At 36.7% G+C, this 27,138-nt stretch overlaps 1 protein-coding gene across 9 annotated transcripts in view; it reads left to right on the top strand.

Annotated features, from left to right (window-relative positions):
* LOC121314478 (receptor-type tyrosine-protein phosphatase mu-like) overlaps positions 1-27,138 on the top strand; it is a 275,442-nt gene that overhangs the window by 205,164 nt on the left and 43,140 nt on the right. For 3 of the 9 annotated variants that reach the window (XM_041247802.1, XM_041247797.1, XM_041247796.1), the window contains 4 exons: positions 1,063-1,092; positions 24,279-24,430; positions 26,301-26,375; positions 26,907-26,933. In XM_041247802.1, coding sequence (XP_041103736.1) covers positions 1,063-1,092; positions 24,279-24,430; positions 26,301-26,375; positions 26,907-26,933 — 284 coding nt within the window. The remainder of the gene's footprint in view (positions 1-1,062; positions 1,093-24,278; positions 24,431-26,300; positions 26,376-26,906; positions 26,934-27,138) is intronic. The other 6 variants (XM_041247803.1, XM_041247800.1, XM_041247798.1 and 3 more) reach the window with 3 other exon arrangements.

Here is a 27,138-nt window from a genome sequence, read left to right as displayed (position 1 = left end):
GAATTTATTCAAGCAGAAATGTATTTAGTTGTTTATAGAGAGCCAAATTCAGGCTGATACACCATTGTTTGAACTTTAAAAACGGAATCAGTTCTTAATATTGGTATATACAGGTATTTAAGAGATGTCTAGGTAATAAAACCAGTTTCAAAATGTGTCTTGGTCATTTTGGTATTTTTTGTAGTTCTTTGGAACTTTTCCCCTTTGTGTCAAAAACCAAAAAGTGTTATTTAAAGGTTTAATGGTTTGTTCTGAAACTAAATTGTATCAACATCACACTAATAGTAATTATTTTAATGATGTTATTGTGTAAAATATCATTGGTAAGAAATACCTTTCTGTGGAAATTGTTTGGAAAAACAACATCTGACGTCTCCTGAAGTCTCTTTTTTTTTTTTTTCTACTAACACAAGAAAAGTGGAGTTTTCACCAAAGGCGCTGGAACTAGGGGTGCTGGGGGTGCAGCAGTGGCTTTGCATGGCTTTCATCATGTACAGGGGTTATAGTTTTGTTCAATGGCTTTCAGCACCCCAACTTTAAAAATTGTTCCAGTGCCACTGGTTTTGACAGAGCTTATAGAACACTATTGCCCAAACAATTTTGCATTCTAATAAACCTTTCTTAGCAATCCTAAATGTCTTGTTTATTCTAACATCTAATGCGGCAATGCCAGGCTGTGAATCAAAAAAAAAGAAAGAATAATCCATATCTGCCACTAACAGACAAATGTGACTTGACAGAATTATTACCGGAAAATTGCAAGTAACATTTAACTAGTTACACCCAAGCCAACAGACTTCTTTTTAAACTCCAAGCGTTTCAGATATTCAGTTTGAGGTGGAGTATTGAGTCTTTGAGGTTCATGGGTTCCATTTGAAGTGATTTTGTATGGCATATTCCCAGCAATCACCTTGCCCTCACAACCACTAGTAACCTTCACTTATGTCACCATTATCTAATTTAGTTCATTTATATTTTTAAACATTAATATTTTACTTTTCTTTCCTTCCATTCCATTTTTCCCCATCACTACTTAAATCCTACCACCATCCCACCTGGCAGAAGAAACTATCACTCCTACACTTATTACCTGTAAGTAACCACTCTGTGCATCATCAGTGCCATGCTTTCTGCCACACTTCTCCATGCTTGAATAAACCACTTCTTCTAAAGATGCTGTTCTCCTCTTTCAAACTGAGATATATTTCAGGTTCAGACACAAATGATCCATGCTAAGACAATATGGCTTCTAAGCACTGAGATCAAAGTACCATACTGAAAGCTCTCAACTGAAAGGCTGCTTCATGGGGAAATATACGCACTGTACTTGTATCAATTACAAAATGGGTGATGGTACAGTAAACAGTTTTTCTGTAAGGAATCATTTTACTTGTAAAGTACCATTAATACAGGTGCTTGATTTCTTTTATTTATTTTTTTATAAAGTGTTCTCTGTGTGCATTGGGAGCTCAACAAATAACACAATATCAGTAGGTAGTTTACCATTTTTTGGTATACTCTTAAAACATGATACAGCTGATGTTTCATCTACTGTATAAATTTGGTTAACTTGTAACTCATTTTGTTTAAGTTTTAGTTTGAAAGAGGACCTTGATCTTTACTTAAACACATCCATAACCTACTCTAAAACTTCCTTTCACTAATCATGAAAATGACAAAGGAAAAAAAAAAGTCTATCCCAGCAAAAAAAAAAAAAGATGTGCCTTTGTCTTACAGTATATGTCCATCCAGCCTTCCCTGCCCAGTTATGTTGTATTAGGCAGGCAGTGGTCATTAAAAACATTCTTATAAAGTACCATCCATTGAATAAAACTTTTTAGCATGTCTAAAAGGGCTGTTATTGCTCTGTTCGGGTGTTTTGTATTTGGAACGTTGCTATGCTATAGCACCTGATCTTTCTTCACAGATTATTTCCTATAACTGGCAGAGCCAAAAAACTTACATGCCAGGCTACAAAGAGTATGCAATGCCTGTTTTCAGTTTCACTGATTTTTCACTCCTTTAGTTCTGAGCCTTTTGCTAATTGCAAAAGTCCTGTTCCCTATCAAATACAAAATGTAACCATTACCACATGGGTATTTACCTTGTGAAGACCTCAAACCTGAATACAGTTATATCAAAGCTCTCCTGCAGCTTTACAGAGCGCTTTGTGTGCCTAGGAGCCAGGGTTCCCGTCTGAGGACATGGAGTCAGATAGCGGTTAGGCTCTCCCTGTAACAGCAGAGCTTATGCCATTGATCAAAGGGGCCACTGCGGTCTTGCAGATGCCCTGGTCTACAGAGCGTCCGCCCTGTTGCATTTACAGCTGTGTTCCGGTACGTCCCTGTTCCGACCTGCAACTGACCAGGGATTACATCCCCAATCTAGCTCTTCTCCATCACCCTCTCATAGAGAGGTGGCTGCGTCCTTGCCTCATGGCTCTGTGCCAAGGGAGAGCCACCCACCCAGGAATAGAGAATCTCTGGGCAGCAGTTTCCCCACAGGGAATCTGGTACATCCCCAATCTCATACCAAGCAGGCCTTGTTGACAGTCCTGTTGCTGTCTTTAGCAGCTGAGGCAGGAACTGTACATTCTTACAGTATGTTGCTTGCTATTTGCATTATGCCTCGGTTTTATCCCTGTGCCAGTAACTTCAGGGACCGGAACAGCTGGCTTGGCGCCCGAGGCCAGACCACCGGCCGGCGCAGAGGCAATAGCCTCAGGCCAAGGCACAAGATGAGCAACGGTCCTAAGGGTTTGCTGCCACAGGCCCAGGGCACCTTCTCATCTACCATTCAGACTGGCTACTCACTGCAGTTCAAGTACGGGCCCCCCCTCTTTCGGGGCTTGACTGCAGTATCAGTCACAGACCCACTGTACGACGCTATGCTGCAAAAATTGGCTATTTATATGGTACAGCCCCTCCAGTTGGAGGACGGGTTCTACTCCATGCCCAAGCAGGATGGTGGCCTCAGACCAATCCTCAACCTCAGGCAGGTCAACCTGTATCTGACGATGCAACAGCTGTTGCAATCATTCAGGCCAGACGACTGGTACTCCACAGTGGACTTCAAAGACACTCATTTCCATATCCCATAAAAACCAGCACGCTCACTTGTGGTTCATCTTTCAGAAAACAACGTACAAATTAAGGGGCTTGCCATTTGGCCTCTCTCTATCTCCCCATGCCTTTTCAAAGTGCAGGGAAGGTATACTGGCCCTATTGAAACTCAAAGATATCAGAGTACCTTATTACTTGGACGACTTGCTCATTGCGCCCAGTCTCCAGATTAGGCATACGCTCACATGTAACTCGTCATTGGCCACCTTCAATGGTTGGGGCTTACAGTGAATTGTGCAAAGAGACAGCTCATGCCTTGTCAGTCAACCTCCTATCTAGGAGTGTGCTTGGACTCCGGGTCCATGCTTGCCACTCTGTTGGATGGCAGAGTGCAGAGAATAGCCGTCGGTTTAGAGCTATTCAGCTCAACAATGCGCTCATGGTATGTATTATTTATTTATTTGTTTTTTTATTTAGCAGGCGCTTATCCAAGGTAATTTACAGAGACTAGGGTGTGTGAACTATGCATAAGTTGCAGAGTCACTTACAACAACATCTCACCCGAAAGACGGAGCACAAGGAGGTTAGGTGACTTGTTCAAGGTCACTCAGTGAGTCAGATTTTTCGCAGATGGTTAATAACACTGGTGTTGGCAGGATTTTGTTTAGGGGTGGGGGGAGCGGAAGGGTACAGGTGCTGGTGATAGATCGCCAGGAATTTGTTTTGCATGGGGGGTGGTGCTGGTGATGGAGCGCCAGGATTTTGTTTCGGGGTGGGGTGAGCGGAGGGGTACAGGTGCTGGTGATGGATTGTCAGGATTTTGTTTCGGGGTGAAGGTGCTGGTGTTGGATTGATATTTTTGCACATAGCTGCTTTTTTTTGTTTGTCCCACATAGTTGAATAATGAATTTCATGTGGGGGTTCAAACTCCTAAAACCACTTCCTTAGTTACGCCACTGGCTTCAGTGTGTAGCGTTGGGCAGTGTTGCCAGAAGGCCATCACCATGGACGCGTCCAGCCTGGGCTGGGGCGATGTGTAGAATGACATTCCGCGTAAATGTTTTGGAACTGCAGGCAGTTAACTAGCCTTGCAGCAGTTGTTGCAGAAGGTTTGAGGGAGCATGAGCTTGTCACTGCAGACAACGCAACAGTGAGGGCTTACGTTAACCACAAAGGCAGCCTAAGGTCACCCAGTCTCCGTTGTGTGGCCCGTAAGCTTTGCTCTGGGCACATGAGAACCTATTGTCACTGCGGGTAGTACCTCTGCCTATGGTGAAAAAAACTTGGCAGCTGACCTCCTCTCAAGGAGGGTCCCAGCGCAAATCACTGCAAAAAAATGCATTACCAATGTGACAGTTGAGCTGTAAGTGGCAAGAAATGAAGCCGGTTGTAGTTACCTAGGATAGCTGCTGTAAGACCATTGTTTACAGTTTTACATTTTATAGAATGTGGTTGTGGGAGGGAGGGTACTTTTATTTTGCTTCTGTTTAAGTCATTTGAAGTCAAACACCCATGCTAGTCCAGCGCAGAACAGATACCTTACATGCAGAGTAAAGAGCTGGCGAGTAATTATGAGTGTATTTCTGCTCCTACCAACTTTCTCTTTTAATATCTTGTAAAATATTCAAATAAAAACAAACAAAAAACTGTTTGATCTAAGCTTCACCATGTTAAGCTGTAACTCAAGGGCAAGTTATATCCCATCTTGGGATATACTTTTCTTTTGCAGCACTAACATTTAGAAAGTTATAAGACTTGCAGTATACACATGTAGTCATTCAGTGCTCATATCATTCTGCGATGCCCATGCAGTTTATTCTGTTGTATGTATATCTCAGAGTTGTTTCTTTGATCTGCAAGCACAAGCATGTGGTGTTCATCTGGATACTGTCTGAGTGAAGTGTGCCAATGGGTAAGAGCTTTCTGTTTTGTACAGGCCCCCTAATAACCAAGTCATAAACTTTATCATTTGGACGTGCTTGCTGTGAAAAAACTCAGACATTTAAGTGAATGTGCTGACTGCGTGAAAGCCTTAATTAAGTTCTACAAGCAGGGCTTAAACAGAACAAGATTCAAATTAATTGCAACAACAGATGCACAATTGTTTTGCAGACCAGTCTTGCATTTTTAAGAAAAAAGACAATCTCTCTCAGCAAACTCCCTATCACTTTTCATTAGTATGATAGATCATTGCTGTCTTCTCAGTGGCACTGTTTACATGCTAATGACCTCTCAAACAGAGCCATTCCAGATGGGTTAGCGTTGGATTCCTGAGTCATAACTGCCTTGACGTGAAATAAGCTCTCTCTTTCTGCATCGCATGCTTTATGTACTCTTTTCAGTTTTTTTTATAATTAGGTAACATTGTAATTAAGGCAACCTCAGTAAATTCAAATTGATCATAAGATTTTATAGCACTTGACAATGGTTACAGTCTGCTGAAGGCAAATTAATATATTAAATTATTTATAATGATCTATATCTGTATACTTGTATATTTCTAGAGACTGGTGAGTCAGGTAACAGTGTCATGAGGCCAATATCTAGCACTATGTGATAACCACTGGTGTAGTCGCGCCGGAACACCGTTCTGGTACTTTTTTTCTCTATAGTCAGAACATTGACTTAAGAATTAACTTAAGAATCTTTAACAATTTCTTATGATAATGCTTATATGGTGCCTGACTGCTCTAATGTCGGTGCCTGTGCACCAGTGACGCAATCTCTTTTCCATGGGAAAATCAAATGCATTTTGCCACAGGGAACAAACAAATCCCTACATACCAATTTTGATGGGACAATCTGAATCAGAGTGGACATAAACACTGGTTTAAATCTGCTTTGTATATCGGTCAGTGCAGAGACCTGGCGACTGGAATGAACGACTGCCCGTGAAACTGGCACTTTGTGCCCTGTGGGTAGCATTGTAAATTTGCAGGGAGAAATTGTGTATGTTAAGCTGTGATTTGGTAGTGGAGGAATGAGGTGCTGGTTGGCTGGAATGTGTGTCCATGCTTTTCCTGTGTCTCTGACAACTAGGGGATGGGGTGTGACAAGATTGAAAAGCAACATGGAGACTTTGCACCTCTTTTGGACATCCAGTCATGGTTCATGGCAGGTATTTAAATAAAACCATGAAAGTCCAGGCTTCTGTAACAATGCGTCTTCTGAATCTGTGCACATTAAGAGAATTAGAGCTCTGAAAGGGTTGTTAATGGAGAGTTACAAGTACTGTCCATATTGTAACTAGTACCTTTAAATTACTGAAATTTACTTCAAAGGATGTCTTAAGTATTTTCTTCATTTTAAACATTAGTTTAACATAATGAGGTTTAGTCTTACTAGTTGAATGAATTACCAAAAGATGGTTGTTGTGATTTTCATGCATTGCCTGCACTTATTTGGAAATGTAGGCATCTCATCTAATGACTACAGTCTGAGCACAAGAGGCAGAGATGTCATGTGTAGTTATACTTAATAAGATGTGGCTGCCAGGAGCTGAACTTTGGAACCCTGTTCAGTGTGTTAGATGCTGTCTAAAGAAACATTATAGGTGTAGAGAACTCTCATAATATCCAAACTGCACTGTGAAGGAGGGTGAATCAGGGAGCATGTACAACCTCAAAGTTTTTTACACCAAGTTTAGCATGTGCTTGTGCGTCTTTTTCAGAAAGAAAGATATCAGATGTTTACTTTTAGGGTTTTTAAGTTATATGAAGTTATTTCATATTAGTTATAGAATTACATTTGGTGTTTTGTTTATAACGATTGGAATTAAAGAGCTCTGAGGATCCACCAATGTGTGCAGAGAAGGACCGGTGAAAAGAAAACAAAATATGATTGTATTAATAACTGTATAGGGAAACCTACAATTTGGTTAGTGTTTTAAGTAACAGCCATATTATATCATAATATTGGTATAGCTCATACTTCTGCAGCATACATATACCTTACCACTCAAAGGAACTCGCACAATTCCTCAGAGTGCCTGCCCCATCATTAATGATGATGACATTGCAGTGGGGTCCCAAATAGACAATTGAGCACTGTGTTAGACCCGCTGAAACCAGGTTTATTTAGTGGTGCAATCAGGAACTGTAGCAACTGAACACAGTATATAAAGCAAAGTAGTCCTAAGTAACAACTGCATGTGTTTGGACTGACACAGAAAGAGGAAATCGAAGAAAGAAAAGTAAAAGAACAACTGGGATGAGGGAGGGGTATTTTTCTCTGGCTACTCGATCGATAAATTCTTGTAATTCACATATTGTAGTTTACATTTAGAGGATGCTACAGTGATAAATAATTTGCTTTATGTATTCATTTAAGATTGAGTAATTTAGTTTGGTATGTTACTCTTCACAAACAGCCATTTCCAACATCCATAAATGTACAGTTCGGAGGTACTGTAGAGCTACAACTGCGGTATTACAAAAAAAAAAAAAATCCATAATTAAAGAAAAAATCCCAAAAATCAATTGAAATTTAAAAAAAAAATTTTGATTTTATAAAAAAAATTGCCAGCTCTGCTGAAAAGTCTTTTCTTTACGTAGAAAGACAGAAGGTGGGCAGTGTGAAAAGACATTGCAACTGACCAATCAGCTTTGTGCACTATGTAATATGCTTAGTAATATTTCAATGCGTCATTTGCTTAGGAACAGGCTTAGTTACCACGAACCCACCCAAACAAAACAGCAATAATAATAATAATAATAATAATAATAATCTTAATCAGAGCACCATGATGAATTTTAATCATAGGAGAAAATGTAAAACTTCTTGTCTGCTGAGATTAATTACTACAGTACTCTACTGCGGTGGGCAGAGAAAAAAAAAAACATGAACAGCGTCTGTAGTGTGAGAGATACGCAGTCATGAATCGTATCTGTAGTGTGAGAGATACGCAGACATGAATCTTATCTGTAGTGTGATACTGTCGATATGCAGACGGTAGTGGGCGTACAGTGAAATTTGTTACTTCTCAAAATTCTCGGACTCAAAATGCTTCCAGAATTCTACTGCATACAGGTTATCAAATGAAAAATGTAAATCATTTTTTTTCTATATTTAAATGGCAGTAAAAAGGATAGCTTAACACAAATATAACTTGGTCTGTGTTCAGATATCTGAGTACCCCATTCATTATTTTCAGATGATCTTTCTGTGACCTGATATATAGCACCGAGCAAACTTGAAATGACCCCAAAGAGAGATTAACCTCAACAAAAAGTGCTTAGTGTCAACCATCCAAGAAATCTGAACCGCTCAATGCACGGCTGGTGGCTTGAGGAAACAATAATATATTCATAATCAGAACTGGAGTTGAGATTTTTACATTAAAATGTAAATGATTACAGCGTGGATCCACAATTCAAGCATTATGTTACATATTTACAGGCCAGCAGAGTTAAGAACCCCCTTACAATTAAAGGTTGTTGCCATTGTTCTGACTTCAATTGTGCAAAAAAGTTATTTTTAAAATAACTAACAAAAGTACTTCTAATTGTGATCTCAATGTCATTCCATATTGCTTCACGGCACATTTGAGAAAAAAACATTTGGATGCAAGAAAATGACAGCTTAATTGCCATACTGTCATATAATTTAAAAATGATATGCAAAACCATATTGTTTGACTTAATTGATATCTGGCGGTTACTAACCTTGACTTTTCACAAGCTTTAAAAACAGCCTTAAGGTTTTTATGTAAAAATACAAGAAACGATCATCATTAAAAAGCTAAAATGCTAGAATCATAGAAATCACAAATGCAATCTAACAATGCAAATGTCCTTTTGTACCTTTAGAGGCCTGTGGTAACACACGTCTGCATTCTATTTATTACTGTAGAGCAAAACCAAATAATAATTTGCTAAATATTAATTTGCTAAATGTGCTGATGGACATTCTGTTCTAATAATCGTGACACCATCCACAGAATTTATATTAAGGCGTGTGTATATATTAAATAGAATAAATAGGCTGTTTCCCTTCTGAAAGAAAACTCTATAAAAGGTAGTGTCGTAAATGGCCAAAAATGTATTTTTTATTATATGGCGGTGCTTGACATTTATTAGAACACAGTGATTTTTTTGAAATGTATTTATTTATTTATTTTTAAGTGATTGAAGAATATAGTAGGAATGGTTTATTGCTTGGACCACCTGGTAAAAAAACCCGTGGGAAGTTAAAGCTGCACACAGCCTCCTTCACTCTACAAGCTGCTGCTAGGACACTGAAAATAGATCTTACTCTTTAATAACCAGCAGAATGCCTTGTTACTTTGCCTGTTGTTTTATGGTTAAGTGATGCAATCAGCACTGCTGTCATCAAGACGTTTCCCTTTACTTTTTTATGAGGGCAGAAGACGTGTATTCTCCAGGTAATGTTGTTTTTATTTCTGTACAGGTGCTGCAAAAGCTGTTGAGTGATTGATTTACAGTATCTGTTTATAAATAAGACGATTAGAAACATACACTTTACTGGATAAATGTCTCGATACAGAGTTCTGTTTAAAATGTCCTGGAGCTAGGCAAGTAATTGCTTACATGTGCTTTCATCCACAATTAGTCTAAACGACAGCCAGTATAATAACCAAGAAATTAGCCAAATCCATACATTACCAATATGCCAAGATTAACTACTAGAGGCTCCACCAGGATTTTGTATATTTCAGTGAAAAAATATACTCAGTAAAAGGTGAGAAGAAATGTAGAACCCATTAAGAGACTTTCCACCATAACCCTTTCTGAGTGAGTTAACAGGAAAGAGTTGCTGACAAGTGTCACAAAAGTAAACATAACATAGTCTTATCTTTCCATTGTCTTATTTCATTTATTCAGTTTTCACCTTCAATTGAAACTAAGAGCAACAGACTCCAAAATAAGAACCTTTGTTCACCTGACCCCTTAGTTTTATTTGAATAAAAACAAAACAGTAAATAAGTGAGAGCAGTGCCATCTGTCGTACACACCTTTATCAGGAAGTTACTTCTTAATTGCAGTGGACTGTATAATGGTCCCAAAGTGACACACAGCCTGTTTTTAATTTGTTTTGAAATAAAACAATGGTTTTCATGCCACGTGAAGGCTCCTTCTTAACTATTATTGTTACCAGTCTGAGAGGTAAAATGAAGGATACTTTAAGTCCATGCTGCAGAAAAACAAATGCATGCCATGTACAGTAAAGTACTAACTAAATATAATTCTGTTTTCGCACACAGAATGCACTGAATATAACCCCTGCATGCATATTTCGTATGCACATCATAGTGATATTGTGAATTGCTTTCCAAGCCCCTCATAAAGTCATAAAGAGGGAGTTCTGTAGTATTCAAGCTGTCCTCACCCCTTCAATGGCTTTATTCCAGTCATTAACCAGCCAGCTGCTTGCCTTTTGACTGGCATGCTTGCAACCAGTAACGTGCTTTGACTCAAAAGACACTGCTTAGGTGAGATAACCTAGAAAGTGCAAGTGCAAACAGATTAAGGCTTAGGAATTGAGAACTTCCTTTAGCCTATAGTACCAGGTACCATGTTTTAAAATTAACATACATGTGTGCAATTACGTGTTTCTTTCAAAACTGCACAATTTACAGCTACTGAAAGTGCACATCAGGTAAGATTTAAGAAATTGTTTTGTTAGCTGCAATCACTTTAAGGGGAAGCATATTTGCACGTGAAGGTCATGGATACTGCACCATCAATAATGTAAGGTTAAACTATTACAATCGTTGCCTTTTTGATACATATTGAATTCATGGTAGGTAACAAGTATTTAAATGCATTGCCATGAATACTATGTGTGTTGATATGTATTATATCTACATGTCCACAAATATTCCAAAAAGATAACTATTGGATGGTGTAGCGACATTAATAGATTTCCTCTTTTTGCCATCTCTTCAACTCATTTCTAAAATAGTTCTGCATACAAGCCCATCTGTATCACATAAAAGGGCACTCTCATTACATAAGCCTATTTGTGCAGTTATACAGCATACATTTAAAGTGTACTGTAGCTCTCCTGCAATTTTGTTTTGTACGTATTGCTATTTTCACTCCGTTGTCTCCACCTCTATTAATCTTACATAGTTACACAAGTGACATCTACTTAAATATCTGCCATTACACTTTTGATTAGGGGACACTGAAGAGCACTTTCACGTTTATTTACTTTCTCTTTATGCGTGTGTTGAATACCTCTGGATTGAGTCTTGACATTTGCAGTGAAATGGGTGTGTGCACTTTTCCAAATCCCTAGTTGTTTAGAGAAGTGCTGTAATAGTTTTGCACTCGGGTGAATAAATGGAATGTCCATTCAACCAGAAGAGAATACTGCTCAGCTTGCTCTGTGACAGGGTAGCCGGGTGGTGATGTCAGGCCAGATGCAGGAACCAAAAACAAACAGGCACTGCAGGTACAGTGCAATGGTGCTTGAACAGTTTTATTTTTAAACAGAAGTAAAGTAAATCTTTATTCAAAAAGACACTGCTCACAGAGCAAAAATAAATAAAGGTTTTAAATAAAACAAATCTTGCACGCAAAACACACAGGTCAGGCTGGGCAGGTTGCTTTCACTGATCCTATGTTTTGTATTTTTAGTTTTGTTTTGTTTCTCCTCTCACTCTCCCGTACTCTCCTCTATACTCCTACCCCGAGTGCAGGGAGCTGCAGGTTTTTATGCAGGTGACCATCACCCGATAAGCAACAATCAATGAATGAATTAACTCGGGAGGTGGTCACCTTCTGGGCAAGGTTTTTAACGTGGATGGGGCTGCAAAACAATAACAAAATATATGGCTACGTTGTCATATATATTTTTAACTAACTACCAAAAACGAAACAAAATAATACACACTAAATACAGGGGCAGAGGGTTACTCCGTCCGAAAATAAATAAACAAATACATGTACAGAGCTCCTGGCCTTGTTACAAGCTCATATACATTTTCCTAAAATGTGTAAGTGTGTGTGTTATAGTAATCTTGTGTATGCACTACATGCATGCTGTCAGGTTGACAGTGTAGAGATATATGGCTCACAGAGAAAAAGGGGAAGTAATAGATTTTCAGTTATGGGAGCTTTGGAATTTTGCATTATTAACATTATCCTAAAATATGTAAACTTCATATGAGCTAAGGTATAGCAATGCATATACAAGCTTCACCTTCAGGTGTACCATATTGCAACAGGGTAGCGTCACGGCCCAGGCTGGCTAACGGCTGGAATTAGGCCAAGAGACAAAAAACTGCAATTTTATTAACCAAAACAAACAGGAACAAACAAAACACAACACAAGGGTCAAAATAAAAAGTTTAAACAAAAGAACAGCACACTTGTAGGCTGGGCATTAGCCTTCATTATTACTTTACCAAACAATACAAAAATGACAGCAAACTCCTCCAATAAACACATGATTTATGGTTCCTTTTAAACATGTAGCCACTCCCCAATTAGCATCAATTACCTAATTGTGGAATGGCCGCACCTGTGATTGCTGGCAGGGACAGATTTAACCCTTTCCCTGCAAAACTTACATTCCCACACACACTAAATACAGCATCAGGGCTATTTACAGCAGTAGGGTTTCTATCACACACAACTTTTTATATTCAATTATTTAAATTACTGGTGGATTTGTCCATTGACTGTTTTGATGTCAAGAATAAGGTATGCACACAGTTAAATGCTTTATGTGTACCACTGAAAAACTGGTAAACTAGATGTGCAAATGCACCAGTAATTGACGTTATTATTTTAAAATAATAAACATATCTGCTGAATTCTAAAGGAAATAGTTCATTAATACTGTTCTATTTACCTACACTTTGCTTCTGAAAACATTTTTAATTATGAAATATACTTAATAAAAAGGCATACTAAATGTCACCCAGAGGTTTATGTATTGTGTGGTAATAGTATTAGAAAACATTTGTTATGTTTTGTGCATTGGCGTACCTTTTTCTACCTCGAGGACTCTGCGTGTAATATTTTCAGGAATAAAATCTACCCATAAAATATTTAGGGCCTGTGGCAAAGTTGCTGCTGATTGTGGACAGGTGCAGAGGTGATGTAGTGCAGGAATAACCACAGACAGACAATTGTAATCCGGTTTGGAAAAGGGACTTTATTTTGTAATTCCCGGTCTGGCAACCAAACAATAGGCTCCGGCTATACACATCAATGTGTAAAGTACAGAGAACAAAAGACAGGGATTGCAGCCCAAATAATAAACACATGTTATCCGCCCCACAATAGCCACGGTCACCAGTCCGGGTGCGTGCAGTAGTGCTTGTGGTGGATGATAACAATTTATTATAGTGACTGAGGTGAAGTGTTGATCCGACTTTGTGCTGGCCCAAGGTGACACGTCCGTATTACGTGTTAGCCGTCTGGTGGTTTACAAACAATTACTAACGGACACAAACAAACAAACAACAAAACACTCACAAATATTCTTATGTTTCTCTGGGTCTCTCGCGGTCCTTCTAGTCTCAATACAAAAACCTAGCGAAGGAGTAGATTGCAAATTTCCAGCCCCTTTATGCTGTCACGCATGACCCCTTGGTAAACTAGTGCAGCTGTCTCTACAATGTGCAGCTGCCATGTCATTTCCCTTTCGGGTCAGTACATTCTTGTAACAGAGTATCGACTTCTTCCAGACTGACCGACTTCCTGACCCTGGGAAAGAGCTGTCAGGCCAGCCCGTCCGAAGGACACTACTTTCGCTGCTTAGCACCCTCACAGGTCGGGAGGGAGATTTACAACCAATATTCTTTATATTTCTGTCACAGTGCCCTATTATTGTTAAACTGCAGTAGTTTTGTCCTGGGGAATAATTCCTGGGTGGTATTTTTCATATACTTAACAACATTAAATTAAATAACAACTACATTGAAACTGTTTTAAAAAAAAAAAAAAAAAAAAAAGTTGTCTGATGCTGTATGCTGAGAAGATTTACAATTTAAATCCAAACGAATTCCAGTAATGAAATTGCACATTGTAACTTTTAAAGTTTTTTTTTAAATATACAGTATATGTTAAAGGCTAAATAAATGTAAAAACGTATGCGCCAGTCAGTAGCTTCTTGACATCAGTGTCATCCAATGCAAGCACCGAAAGTTTTTTTTGCTCCTCTTTGATTGGGTGATTCAGACGAGACTGTCCAACCTCTCTCTCTCCCAAAAAAACAAAACTTGAGGACTGACTCGAGAAGGGTTTAGGATTGACTTGAGGGATGAGGTCTGATGTCTGGCGATGGACTTGAGGAGGGGTGAGGTCTGGGATGACCTAAAATGGACATGACCTTTCAACTCTGTTTTTTTTTTAAAATTTTTTAAAGGGACAGTGCACTAGGCTATCCAGAAACAAACTATTTAAACGTCTTGTTCTTATTGTTGAAGAAAAAATATAACACTGTCTGTTTCTAAAAAAAAATAAAAATAAAATTGTGTCGTCGCTGTGAAAGGACTTAACTTAAGTTTTGTTTTCTAAAGTAATGTTTAAACATGCCAGCAGTCAAAAGCAATAGTCTTTATATTATTTTTTTGTGTACTATTTGAAAGCTTTTGTGTATGTTGATGTAGCTAAACCTACATTATTGGGTGGCTTTCCCGTGACATTTCTGTGAATTCTTGTTTTTTTTCCACAACTTGCCTGTGAAATGTACTACAAATCACTGTGACAAAATCGTGTCCTTATTCATTATGTTTAAATTGTTTGAGCGCGGTACTTTTTTTTTTACTGAATGAGGCCCTTAATCTTTAATGTAACACTGGCAATGCTAGCTCTCAATCTCACAAACATTAATAACATGAACTGTGTTTTCCAGACCATTAACCTGGCATAAGAGATTAGCTTGTAGTATTAAAAAAACAAAAAACTTAAATTACAGTAGCACATGTTTCATGTCTATCAAAGGGGCAAACATTTTTCAATCTAATGTTTACTATTAAGGCGAGCATCAATTATAATGCTTATCAGATGCTTATCAGCAAAATGTTAATTCCCCACTAACTACAGCCTGGTAAATAAAATGAACACTCATTTGTCTGCTTGTGTTAAATTGCAGATTACACACAATGTGACAGGGCATATTAAATGTCAGTTTTGTCAAACAAATTTGGAATAACAGTTAAACTATTAGCTTCCTGTAGGGTCTGCTTGGTAAATGACTGTTTCTAGGCAGCAGGAGCCCATATGGAACACTAACACAGCTAAATTGAATAAACAAGATTGATTTGAAAAGATAACTGCAGGAGCACTTAATTAATGTTATAGTTGTCCATTAACTCCTCTTCACAGTTGTGAACATGGAACATTTTAAAATGCATTTAGGGGTCACATACTAAAAGTAAAGACTTGCAAGTGGATACCATACTAATCACAAATAGGCCATTACAGAATTGTTCTCTTGCTATTCTGAAGTACAAGAAGAAATGAGGTCATGAAACTGTTTTGTTGGTTTTGTTTTTTTAAATATTTTGCTGAATTGCATTGCCTTTTACGTTTTACCCAGTTTTATGCATGGGTAACATTTTGATTTAATTTTGCTGTTGGGTCATTATTGGGGAATTTTGCATACTGCTACAATATGTACTGGATTTAAAAGTACGTACGTATGTACTGTATTACAGTCCAAGTGTCATTTCTGTTGGCAAGTGATATTTTCAGAATCATTTTGTTCTGGATTAAAATACTACTTCTGTTGAAAATATAGTACTGTTACTGTTACTGTACCAACAAAACCAACTACAGTACATCTAAATGGAAGCCTATTTATTTTAAAACAGTCCTTTCAGCTATGTATTTTTGATACTGTATTTTTTTATGGACAAGGGTTGTAATGAAATAATCAGAATACGCGTCACACTCGTTTAACCGTCACTGAAGTCAAAATTGTATAGGGTTGGATATGTGAGTGCTGACTGCGCAACATGCTCTATTTTACAATACCAATTGACCTTCATCGCTAAAAGTTATGGCTTGGGATTTTTAGTTTCTTGAAAATCACTAAAAAGAGAATGCAAATATTCTAGTACTGAGCTATGGTTCTTGTGTGTGTGTTATGTTCTGAAAAGGATAGTAGCAGATGATCCTCTAGCTATTAGCACTTGATTTGTCTTAGTCAAGATGCATGCTTTTTTTTTTGTGTTATCAGCTGTGGTAATTCAGATTCTCTTCCAAAGCAGCTTAACCACCCGGTGCAGCCCTCCAGTTAGGCACAAGCTGTGAGAAAAACCAAGAAAGTGAACCGCTCACAGTTTTCTAGAAACACCAGAAATGGTTAGCTATGGCTACACTATTAAGAGCAAAATGCTGGATTTATGGCTATAACTACCTTCTCTGTCTAGCACTGAAACGAGTGGAAAGTCAGCAGGTAACAGAAACTACAGTTAAAACCTACAATGTTTTATTTTAAGGCAGAAATTACTAAATGGCACACAATAGACATAAATGGAATACATAGAGAATACTGCATGGTATGATATGAGAGTGTATTGCCCACCCAATGGGTGGATATTAAATTCTCATTTATCACACACTACCCCATGCAGTATTTTTTATAATCTTGTGAGCAATTTTTTTTTTTTTCCCGGCTGAGATGCGGATGAGAGCAGACAGTAAATATGGGAGTTGGGATTCCTTTGTTTGACAGCTCCCGCTGGGGTAACGCCCTGTTGCTGGTGTTAATGAGTGCGTGTTTCCCATAACAACCGCACGCGTATTATGGGAAATATCAAGCGGATGAGCCCATTGAAAAAATTGCTTACCAGTTATTATAACGTATTGGGGGCAGGGGGGTATGAAACAGAATTATAACAGATTGTCAATAATCAATTTCTGTACTTCTCCATTATACATTTTTGTGTTTGTACGGTGTCTCCTTGCATGCCGCCAGTGAATGAAAGAATGTGATAAGAATGTTTTCTTTGCTCCCTCAAGTGTGCTTTCTGAATACAAATGTCCCATTGTTTATGGCATTTTGGGGAGCTTCCACACTTTGTTGTTGACTCATTTGGCTTTATGAAAATTACAATGAAAGTTTTGAATATGTCTATACTTAACATTTTCAAACGTTAAGTTATTCAGTGATTGACTCCAGTGTTGAAAATCCAAGAATAACCCTCTAATTGTAACCCAGTCCAAATGAAAATGTAGAGCTTGAGTAGAAATATAAATCTTGCAATTATTTTCTTCAGAAGTAAATCTCAGATTAAGCTCATTTTATTTTGTGAAACAAATGCGAAGTCCAAGGATCAATCTGTATAGTTTTGAAATTGAGCCCACATTTGTAAATGTCATGCATAGATAAATATTTCATTAAAGAAGAGTTAAGAGTTGGCTTTACTCCAATAAAAATGAACTCTGTTCCTTTTGAAGTTCTATCACCTTAGAAATCCTTAATGGAAAAAAATATTTTCGCTTTGACATCCTTCTGATCATTCAATTTAGTACTTATTACACACAGCAGACTGTTCCTGATTTGTTAATGTAATCATCTTCTTGGACAGAAAACAAAGTTTAGGATGGGCCTTTATGGTAACAGCCATGCACAGATATCAATTGGAGTGTTTAATTGTTATTTGCGTCATAGGCACTGAAAACAGGAAAAATGAAGGGCTCTTTAAGTAAGGAATACATTCATTTGAACAGTTTAAAGAAAAAAAAAAAAGAATTGCTGTTTTTTTTTTTTTTTTACAATTTCAGTTGTTTCAATCCTGTCTGAAAAAATGCCTTTGCCCTTGCACTTGGTTCAAACAGTCTGGGATTTGAAATCTTGGTAGCTGTTTACTGTTTACTGTGAAAACTAAAAATTCTTCATGTAAGCACATTTACCAGTGCAGACTACAATACTTTGCACCTTGAGTGAAGGTAGTTTTTAAAAAAAATAAATCGGTCAGCATTTAAAGCATATTTTATTTATAACATAAGCTAGCTGTACTATTTTGTCCTCAAACGGAACTTCACGCTGTCAGCATTGCCGCCCTTATTCCATTTGCCAAACCATTGCGTGTTCCGATTCAGTAAAACAAAAGAGGTGGAGAAGGAGCTATTTGGTTCACAGTAAGTGCAGTATTTTAGCAGCTTGCAAAAACAAAATGCCATTTTCCTGAAGTAGTGCACATGTACCATCCTCCGCTAACCTGTGGCGTGGTCGAGTGCTGAAATTGACTGCAGCTGAATAGCGCCTTGTTGAGTTGTCTTTCAAACCGAGCCTGAATTGTAAAGGTTCTTTGTAACATTTTGCTTGTCAATAGGGGTCTACAGTTGGTAATGTTGAAGAATATAAAATATACAGTGTATAGAAATAAAAAGTATTCAATTGCCATCAGGTGGGACTCTCTCCAGGCATATCATAAGGACTTTGGGATTGCTTTGCTTTGAGAAAATCACATTGCAGTCATGTACACAGTCACATGACCACCCTCACAAACTCAGATTTAAGACTGCTTACAGGGAGAATCATTACCAGTAATTGAAAATGGGTGAAGGCCAAGAAACGTGCCACAAACACAGCACTACTTCTTCAGCACAGTGCTGAACTGTGCGATATAAAATGTACTCTTTTGTTATCGTGCCATTATAGTAAGAGTAACAGACAGTTTCTTGTTTAATCCCGATTTTGATGGTATGTTTTCTCGCCTGTTTAAAAACCAATTGGGGCGCAATTTGGCACACTTGATGTCCGTGTCACGGATAATTTTTTTTTTTGGTATAGATTGTGAAAATCCATTTTGGTAGTTTTAAAGTTACAGAATGGCATAAATATTTTTTTACAAATTATTCATACAATTGTATGTGCTCAAACAACTAAAAAAAGGGCTGTGAGTTTAAGTACCTAATTTGATAGGCTTGTAGAACTCATTAATGAGGAGTGCCTTTTTGTGGAACCAACAAAATCGATCAAGTAATTACCAAGACATTTGGGCTTTTCTTCGCACATGCGTGGTTAGTTTGAAATGTACGCAGAAATGTAACGCAGGCTTTACTATGAAAATACGCCTGCGTACTTCGGTCAAATGTTAGAAAGTTCGGTCACCCATTGATTCTCTTGTTAACTTATGTCTGAGCCGAGCTGTGATGTAGAGTGTATAACTGCAGGCCGGAGACAAGCTACTCAGTACCTCTCTTTTACAAGGCAAGGGCTGCATTATAAAACAAAATTATAACAAACTATAAACCCTTAATAAAAAATAATAGAATTATCAATTGTTTATTCTAGTGTAAGCTGAACAATGTATAGCAGCAACGCGTGTTTATGGTAATACATGAATCGCATTTATTATGTTTTATTTGTATAAAATAAGTTAACGATGCATTGATTAATGATGCATCAGAGTCCTTAACAATTACCCACGCTTACACAAGCTACGTATATAAATTTACACAAAATCTCAGACTCACCCTACATCAAATTAAAAATATTTTTTAAAATCCAGCAATTTTTCTCTGGCAGTTTCAGTTTTCATAGTTCAAAACACAAATTGCTATATTGAGGAAAGCATATCTTGTTTGGTTCAAAATTAAATCCTGGGTACAATTTCCTACAGTTAAAATTCCAACTTAAAGTTGAGCAAAAATGCTGACATTCTGTGATTCTTGAAATGTGTATTTTTTGTGCCAACTGTAAGAGTTAAGTCGCACAGGGTAAGGGCTTCTGGTATGAAATAAATAATAATAATTCAACAGAAATTAACTTCTGTACTCGGTGTCAATTCTTGCTCATGATCAAAATTATACACATCATTATAATTAAAAAACAACATTTTGAAGATAGAAGACTGACATGAGGGCGTTTAAAAAAAAAAAACCTACATACACACACACACACACACACACAATATGTTACTTGGGATAAGGGCCTCGGCCCTATAATATAGCATTTTGCTTCCTATCGTGAATGAGGTAAAAATATTACCTCATGTCTATCTATTTATCTATCTAATAGTAATTTAAGAAAATGGACACTGTAGGCTATAAGCGAGAGATGACTGTACTGTGCAAGTTATTTGCTATGCAGATCTGCGCTCTCCAGTAATAATATTGTGTGTGTGTGTGAGTAGGCCCGATTTTAAAAAATAACTAAATCCCAGTGAAAAGCTTTCACATAAGTCACGTTTACACAGAATTCTCCAATTGGAGACAATTAATAAATAAATAAATAAATAACTTCAGTGCATTTTCAACTCAGATGTATAAGACTAGCGACCCCCTTTTTATCAACAGCGACCCAGTTTTATTTAAGAAAACTGCATATCCCTTATGACACTGCGCTGGTTACGCTAGGTCACAAACACATTAGCTGCTGTTTACAGTTAAACAGCGATCATGAGCAAATTTAAAAAAAAAAAAAAAGTTTAATCAAACTTTAGGTAGTCAGATGCTAGCGATGCAAATAATGTAGTGCTACATAGTAGCACAACTGTTGAAACTTAAATTGACAGCACAGAGGCAAATGTGAATGCAACTTATTTCAATTATACAGCAGTATGCAAAAAAAACAAAAAAACATCTTGTTCACTACACGTGGCTGTAAAATAAGTGCATTATTAAATGTGAAAAGAAAATGTTTATGGTAAGCTTGTCTTCTATTCTACTTAAACCATTATTTACACTGTGTACTGTTTTGCTTGTTAACTTTATTTCCTGGTATGTTTGGTTTAATTAATCTTCCATACAAAGCTTAACATGACCAGTGGAATAGTCAATTATATATTTTTATACTAATATTGCAAATACATTTTTACAGCAGTTATTTGATGCATTTGTAAAGTTTTGTTCCCTTCAACTTTTTATTTTATTATTATTATTCCACATAATTGCACAGACTCCACATACGTAAACATACAATTCAAATACACTGTCTATTAATGAGAAGTCTATAAGTGTATAATATATTTCAAGTCATACTTGGAAATGTTTGCTTTAATAATAGATGATGTTGCAAATACTAAGATGGTTTGCAAACCTACAACTTACACAGAGAAACCTACAATGGAAAAGAAACGATGTACTTTCCATTGCATATGTATACAGATATTTTAACTCTGCATTCCAGTAGAAAAAACAATGGAAATTAAAAATAAAAAATGGAGTTTTAAGTGACAGTAAGAGCTGACAAAGCAGAAAAAGACAGGAAATTGTCAGGTAAGACTGCCTCTGTGCTATTACTTCACCCATGCTCTGACAAAGCTTTCCAGCACACACTGCTTAACTGGTACAGTAGGTGGGTTCACTTCAGACAACATTGGCAGGCACCACCACTGGGTTGCTGAGGATTGAAAAGTTCTCTGCAACAGCCCAATACAGTAGATATCCTTTAGAAGTTTTGAAGAGTCACTGTCGTTTGATTAAAACTAAAACAACTGTAGTAATGACTAAGCACTATGTGACATTTGTTTAATCAGTGAAATCGTGTACTGTTCATTATGAACAACATTACACAACTATGTGTAATTTCCAATGCAAAAATGACCGTTCTGTGGCAACCTACATACATGTTCAAGATGTGTCCATTTCTGCTAAACCAACAAAAAAAAGACTGAAATGTCTTCAGTTAAAAATGAAGAAAACAAACCAAATGATTGACACGATTTGATGTCCATTCAATGATCTCATTACTATGCCAGACAAATTTATTTTCTAGCATGTTAAACATGAGTATGGCTTTTGTCAACAAAATAAATAAAAATAGCTAAAAGGGTTAGAAATGTTTGTATACTTGAAAAAGAAAAGTACAGAAGAAGTACACTGTTTCACTTCAGATGTGTTTATATTCTGATTATGTTTTACAATTCAAATGTCAGTGGTTTTAGTCACAAAGAACAGTGCTCTTTCTTCACATCTAAAGCAGTGGTTCACAACCCTGGTCATGTGGACCTCTTGTCTGCTGGTTTCTGTTCCAACTGAGCCCTCAGTTACTTAAATGAACTCAATTGAACTAACAATTTGGTTAATCACATTTTTTAACTATTCTTCAGCGTATAAAAAGTTGGAGATTTCAAGTTGTGTTCAATTTCATACATAATTTGAAATCTCCATATCATTCAACAGCTTTGATTAGGCCAATTGTCAGTTTAACTGAGTGTTCAATAAAGAAATTGAGTTGGAAAAAAAGTAACAGCAGGCAGGACCAGGATTGAGAGCCACTGATCTAAGGCACATTAGGCTGTTTCACAGAACTTTTCAATCCTCAGCAACCCACTGACTTGCCCAGTGGTGGTGACTACCTGTGTTGTCTGAAGTGAACCCACCGAAACCCAGCTGTACCAGTTAAGCAGTGTGTGCTGGAAAGCCTTGTCAGAGCATGGGTGAAGTAAGAGCGCAGTGATGGTTTCACCTGACAATTTCCTGCCTGTTTCAGCTTTGTCAGCTCTTACTGTCACTTAAAAGAAGTTTTTTGTTTTTAATGTACCAAAAATAGTTTATGACATACTTCGTATATATATATATATATATATATATATATATATTATATATATTATATATATATTATATATATATATATAAACAGCTTTCATCTGCACAAGACCTTGTATTCACAAAACATTTACTCACATTTTGTTTAAAGTGTTTTCTAGAAGAGTTTCTACAGTTTCAAAGTGCTTTCCTTTTTTGCATTGTGTGGAAGTGCTTGCTTATTGCAAAGAACCAATGCTTTTTTATTAAAATTGAGAGGTCTCAGTGTGCGTGTACACTAAGAGAATTCTAAGCTAGCACACCTTACTGAGCTGAAAAGAAATAGCTAACAGAACAGCTGCATTACCAACGACAGCCTTGTTTGTTATTCCATTTATACAACAAGGGAAGTCATTTCATTATATCTTAACTGTAACTATCACAAGTGCTTTTCTTTAACAAATAATACATATTTAAGGACTTCCAAAGCAGCCTTGAAAATTCCAAGTTGGAATAACCTCAAAATGAGTTTATTGTAATGTTGTAATATGGGTGTTTGTTTTCAGGTAATAGTATTTCTTAATAAATTAATTGAAGATACCAGAGTAGCACAGTCTTTTAAACATGTTAATCTGTTTTGCCATTTTTTTTACTTTTTTTTACTTTTTGAGCCTACAGTCAGCTGTACAAAGGGTTTTTGTTTTGTGTTTATTTTCTCTCGTTAAATCTTGCATGGTTCATCCATTGTCATTTTATGCACCGTAATGAGTTCCCCTAAATTACTTATCTTTTTTATAAAGTCTTTTTAGTGAGGTTCCTTCTCCATTTCTGTTATCTCATTAGGCAGTTCTTTGTTATGAATAACTTTGAGTTAAATGTTGTAGAAAATTAGTTAATTTAAAAGGCCGTCGCATTCTTCGGTGTTAACATGGTATTTTGTTAGTTTGGTAGCTTATGGTACTTTTTCTAGTTTTTATGACATAATGTCAGACCACCATGCCCAGATATTTTCTCAACAGCATCTTTCAAAAAGGGTGATGTCTCATTCGTAAAAGAAAACTATAATTGATCAATTATGGGCTATGTGCTATAAATCAATACTACCTCAGATCTCATTTCCACAGTGAGTGATTTTTTATTTTCAGTGAAAAATGTTTTTCGGAAATTAATTTTGGATTAAAACCATGTTATTTAGTGGTCTCTGTACAATTGTGTCGGCAGGTAGATTAGAGATGTTAGAATAAAACATACATAATTAGTTCCCTAAATAAAATGCAGAATGCAAAACCAGTATTGATTTAAAAAAAAATATATATTGTTATGTGGTTATGTTCATAAAACGTAACTTGGGTTTTAGCAACGTTCAACTTGCATTATATTTTAGTTGCCAGCAAGTTGTTATAAATTGTATCAATTTACAAAAAATCATTTGCCAGTCTCTATGTACTGCTTTATCTATATTAACTTTCTTTCTCAGACATGAGAAAGAAGTAGCATTGCAAACTGTAATAGACAATTACATGTCAGGTAAGGCAAGGGAAAAAAATACTCTTGCCCTTTGTGGCTGCTTATGGAATTTCTTGAACTCCAATTAAGTATGAATGTTTATAATTTTCAGATTTTAGATACAGTTAATAAAGGTATACAAAAAAAAAATCATTTTTGACACGTATTGTTTTTTGATTTAATAAAACTGGAAATTCTAAATGAGAGGAAAGAACATGCATCAGAGTTTGATATAATAATTCCTTTTTGTATGAATTTCAAGTATGTGGTTACCTACAACTGTATGTTTATGGCTTTATCTCTTTAGAAAACTTGCAAAGAAACGCAAAGAGACGCAAAGCAGCACTCGGCAAGAGATGACTGTGATGGTGAACTCTATGGACAAAAGCTACACTGAACAGGGGACAAACTGTGATGAGGCATTCTCCTTCATGGACACCCACAACCTCAATGGAAGATGTAATCTTGTTTCTTTTACCTAATATTTTGCATCCCTGTGGTCACAAGAAGTAGTTGATTCTCACTTCACCAGTTGCTTTACCCAGAGACATTGCTGTTTAATCGCAGTCAACAGTACACAATATAAGTATAACTTATTTTCCAGCTGAGACGCATTACGCACTGTCTGTGGTATGTGCAGGCAATATGTGAATCAGTCCTTTAGAAAGAAAGAAAGCTTTATATTATTGTATAGTTTTATTGGGGTATTTCTTTGTTGCATTCTTTTTAAGTGAAAACTGGCAGCTATTTTCAATTTAGTCTACAAAAGATGAAAAGGGTTTATAGTAAATCACTTGATCCTTGAAGAATGGTTAGCAATTGAGTTATCAAAATTCACTGTATGTTATCATAATGCCTAACTTGGCAAATACACCTCCACACTAAACCCAGCAAGGTGCTTTTAGTGCTGTATAGTACCCCATATAGGGTCTCTCAACTAGTTCAAACGAAATGCACTTTTTAAAAACATACTGTCATGCACACAAATGTAGGTTATGACAAACCATTTCTGATGTGACCTTTTCCATCTGTCAGTTCTAAATGGTGTTTAAGATTGAAGTAGAAGTAATGTGCTCTACAGGGGTCCCCTGAAGATGTATAGTTTAGTTTGCACGTGAATTGAAGTGAACTGGGTAGAGGCCCTTTAAGGGTTCTAACCAGTACTTTAAATTCAAATACCTTTCCTCATATTAACTTTTTACTCATCCCCTTTTTTTATTCTGATAAAAATGCTATGGTTCCTTGTCAAGTCCGTCAAAGAAACTCAATATTTCCAGTACTCTGTTTGTATTATACAGTGGAATCTCACTATTGAAGCCACTCAAGGAACCAACAAAAATGGTACATAGTCAAAACATTTGTCCAAGAATTAGTAAGAAGTTAGTTTTTTTAGTTTTCTTCTATGCACTGTTCTTATTAGTTTTTGTTTCTAATAGCATTGCAGCTAACATTTCAGAGGGTCTGGTCTTACTTGATAGTTAATTGTATGGTTTGATATGTTTGGGACTGCAGAAGGTTTTCTTAATGCAGAATACACAGGTGAACTTAATATTGAAAGTGATCTTAAATTGCCATGAAAGGAGCTTTATTTATTTAACCTTCATTTAACCAGGAAAGTCAATTTAAGATTAACATCTATTTTTCAAGGGAGACCTGATCAGGAAGGTGGCATATAATTAAAAAAAAAAAAAAAAAACACACACACACACACACAAATTCAAATGAGCACAACCAATACAAATAAATTAATAAAATTACAGGAAACAATTTAGGAGCGCCAGCCAAAAGAAAAACATGTCTCGACTTCAGAGATTTATATTTTTTGTTTGAACTCCTTTAGATATAACAAGACAGTAAGTTTTAGTCCTTCCTGAAGATATTTCAAGACCATGGAGCAGGAAAACCAAATGTCTTTTATCCAAATCACGACTGTAAAAAAGAAGTGAGATGGCAGATAAGTGTTACTGTTAGCTGCTCCTTTAAGTTTAATTATTGGCATGGTGGGTTAGGTCATTTGAATCCAATCTTTTAAATCCCCTGTATGGTGTCAAAGTTTGATTTCCTCTTAAAATAAAAAACTGTTTAGCAAGCACCTGAATCTTCGCACCCCCAGAATTGAACTCTGCTTTTTACTGTGTTGTCGACACTTTCTTTCAAGGCTGCCTGCTTGTTAATCTTTTCGGTGACACATTGATCCGAACACTTGACATGCTTTATGGTGGCTGCTCCGATAGATCATGAAACTCACTAATGTAGGAAAGATTTCATGAGTATGTTTCTGCCTCAACTTATCACGTCTCTGGTTTGCTTGCTTTTTTTTCTTTTAAAGCTGTATCTTCACCATCTTCATTTACAATGAAGACCAATACACTCAGCACGACGGTGCCAGCTTCTTACTATCCAGGTAATCACAATGTTATTTTACTGTTGCAGTATTGTATAGTGCAATTGACATATAGTGCATTAATACAACAACTATCGTCTACAGTCAGCGTGGAGTTGCTGTTATGTTGCTGAGATCTGGTTCAGAGTGCATTTCTTTTAGTTTTGTAAATTAATTTAGTAAGAAATAAAGTACTGTAAGTTTGAACTCTGCTGGCTCATTGACTGTGTGCAATTCAAATGAAAGCATTGCTGTTCATGGAAAGTAGGGCTTTAACCACTGTCTTTGTTGTCGGCTCTATGCCTTTGCTGCTCAATAACTTTCTTCAAAAATCCTACTGCTCTGTGTTTTTAGTTGGGCTGAATAGCATGTTTGCACTAAAGCTACTGTACCATTAGGCCGGCACAAATTTGGGTTTGGTGCTTTATATACATTAACACTTAAAGTTGTATTTTCCTATCTTACAAAAACACAGTACTTTCCGATATTTACCCCCATATTTTCTCTCCTTTTATAAATCTCCACACCGCACTGGTTATGGTGTATGGGCAGATCCTTTTGTGCCAACTGCAATTTTAGGTGAGAATTTTATTTTTATTTTTTTTCCCATGACTTACTGTTAGGTAATTAAAAAAACAAAGGAGTACTAGATATGTAAATATATTTAGCCTGTATTAAAGTGCACAGGGATTCAGCTGCTAAAGCATAAAGCATTCCAGTTATTTTAGCTTATCCCATTGAGGAACGCTTCACTTCCATACCTGTCTGCTTTCTTATCTGTGAA

Source organism: Polyodon spathula, chromosome 4, assembly GCF_017654505.1.
Source record: "Polyodon spathula isolate WHYD16114869_AA chromosome 4, ASM1765450v1, whole genome shotgun sequence".
NCBI classification, from domain to species: Eukaryota; Metazoa; Chordata; class Actinopteri; order Acipenseriformes; family Polyodontidae; genus Polyodon; species Polyodon spathula.
The sequence above is the reverse complement of the archived record's forward strand: the minus strand, read 5'-3'. Positions and strand labels throughout refer to the sequence as shown.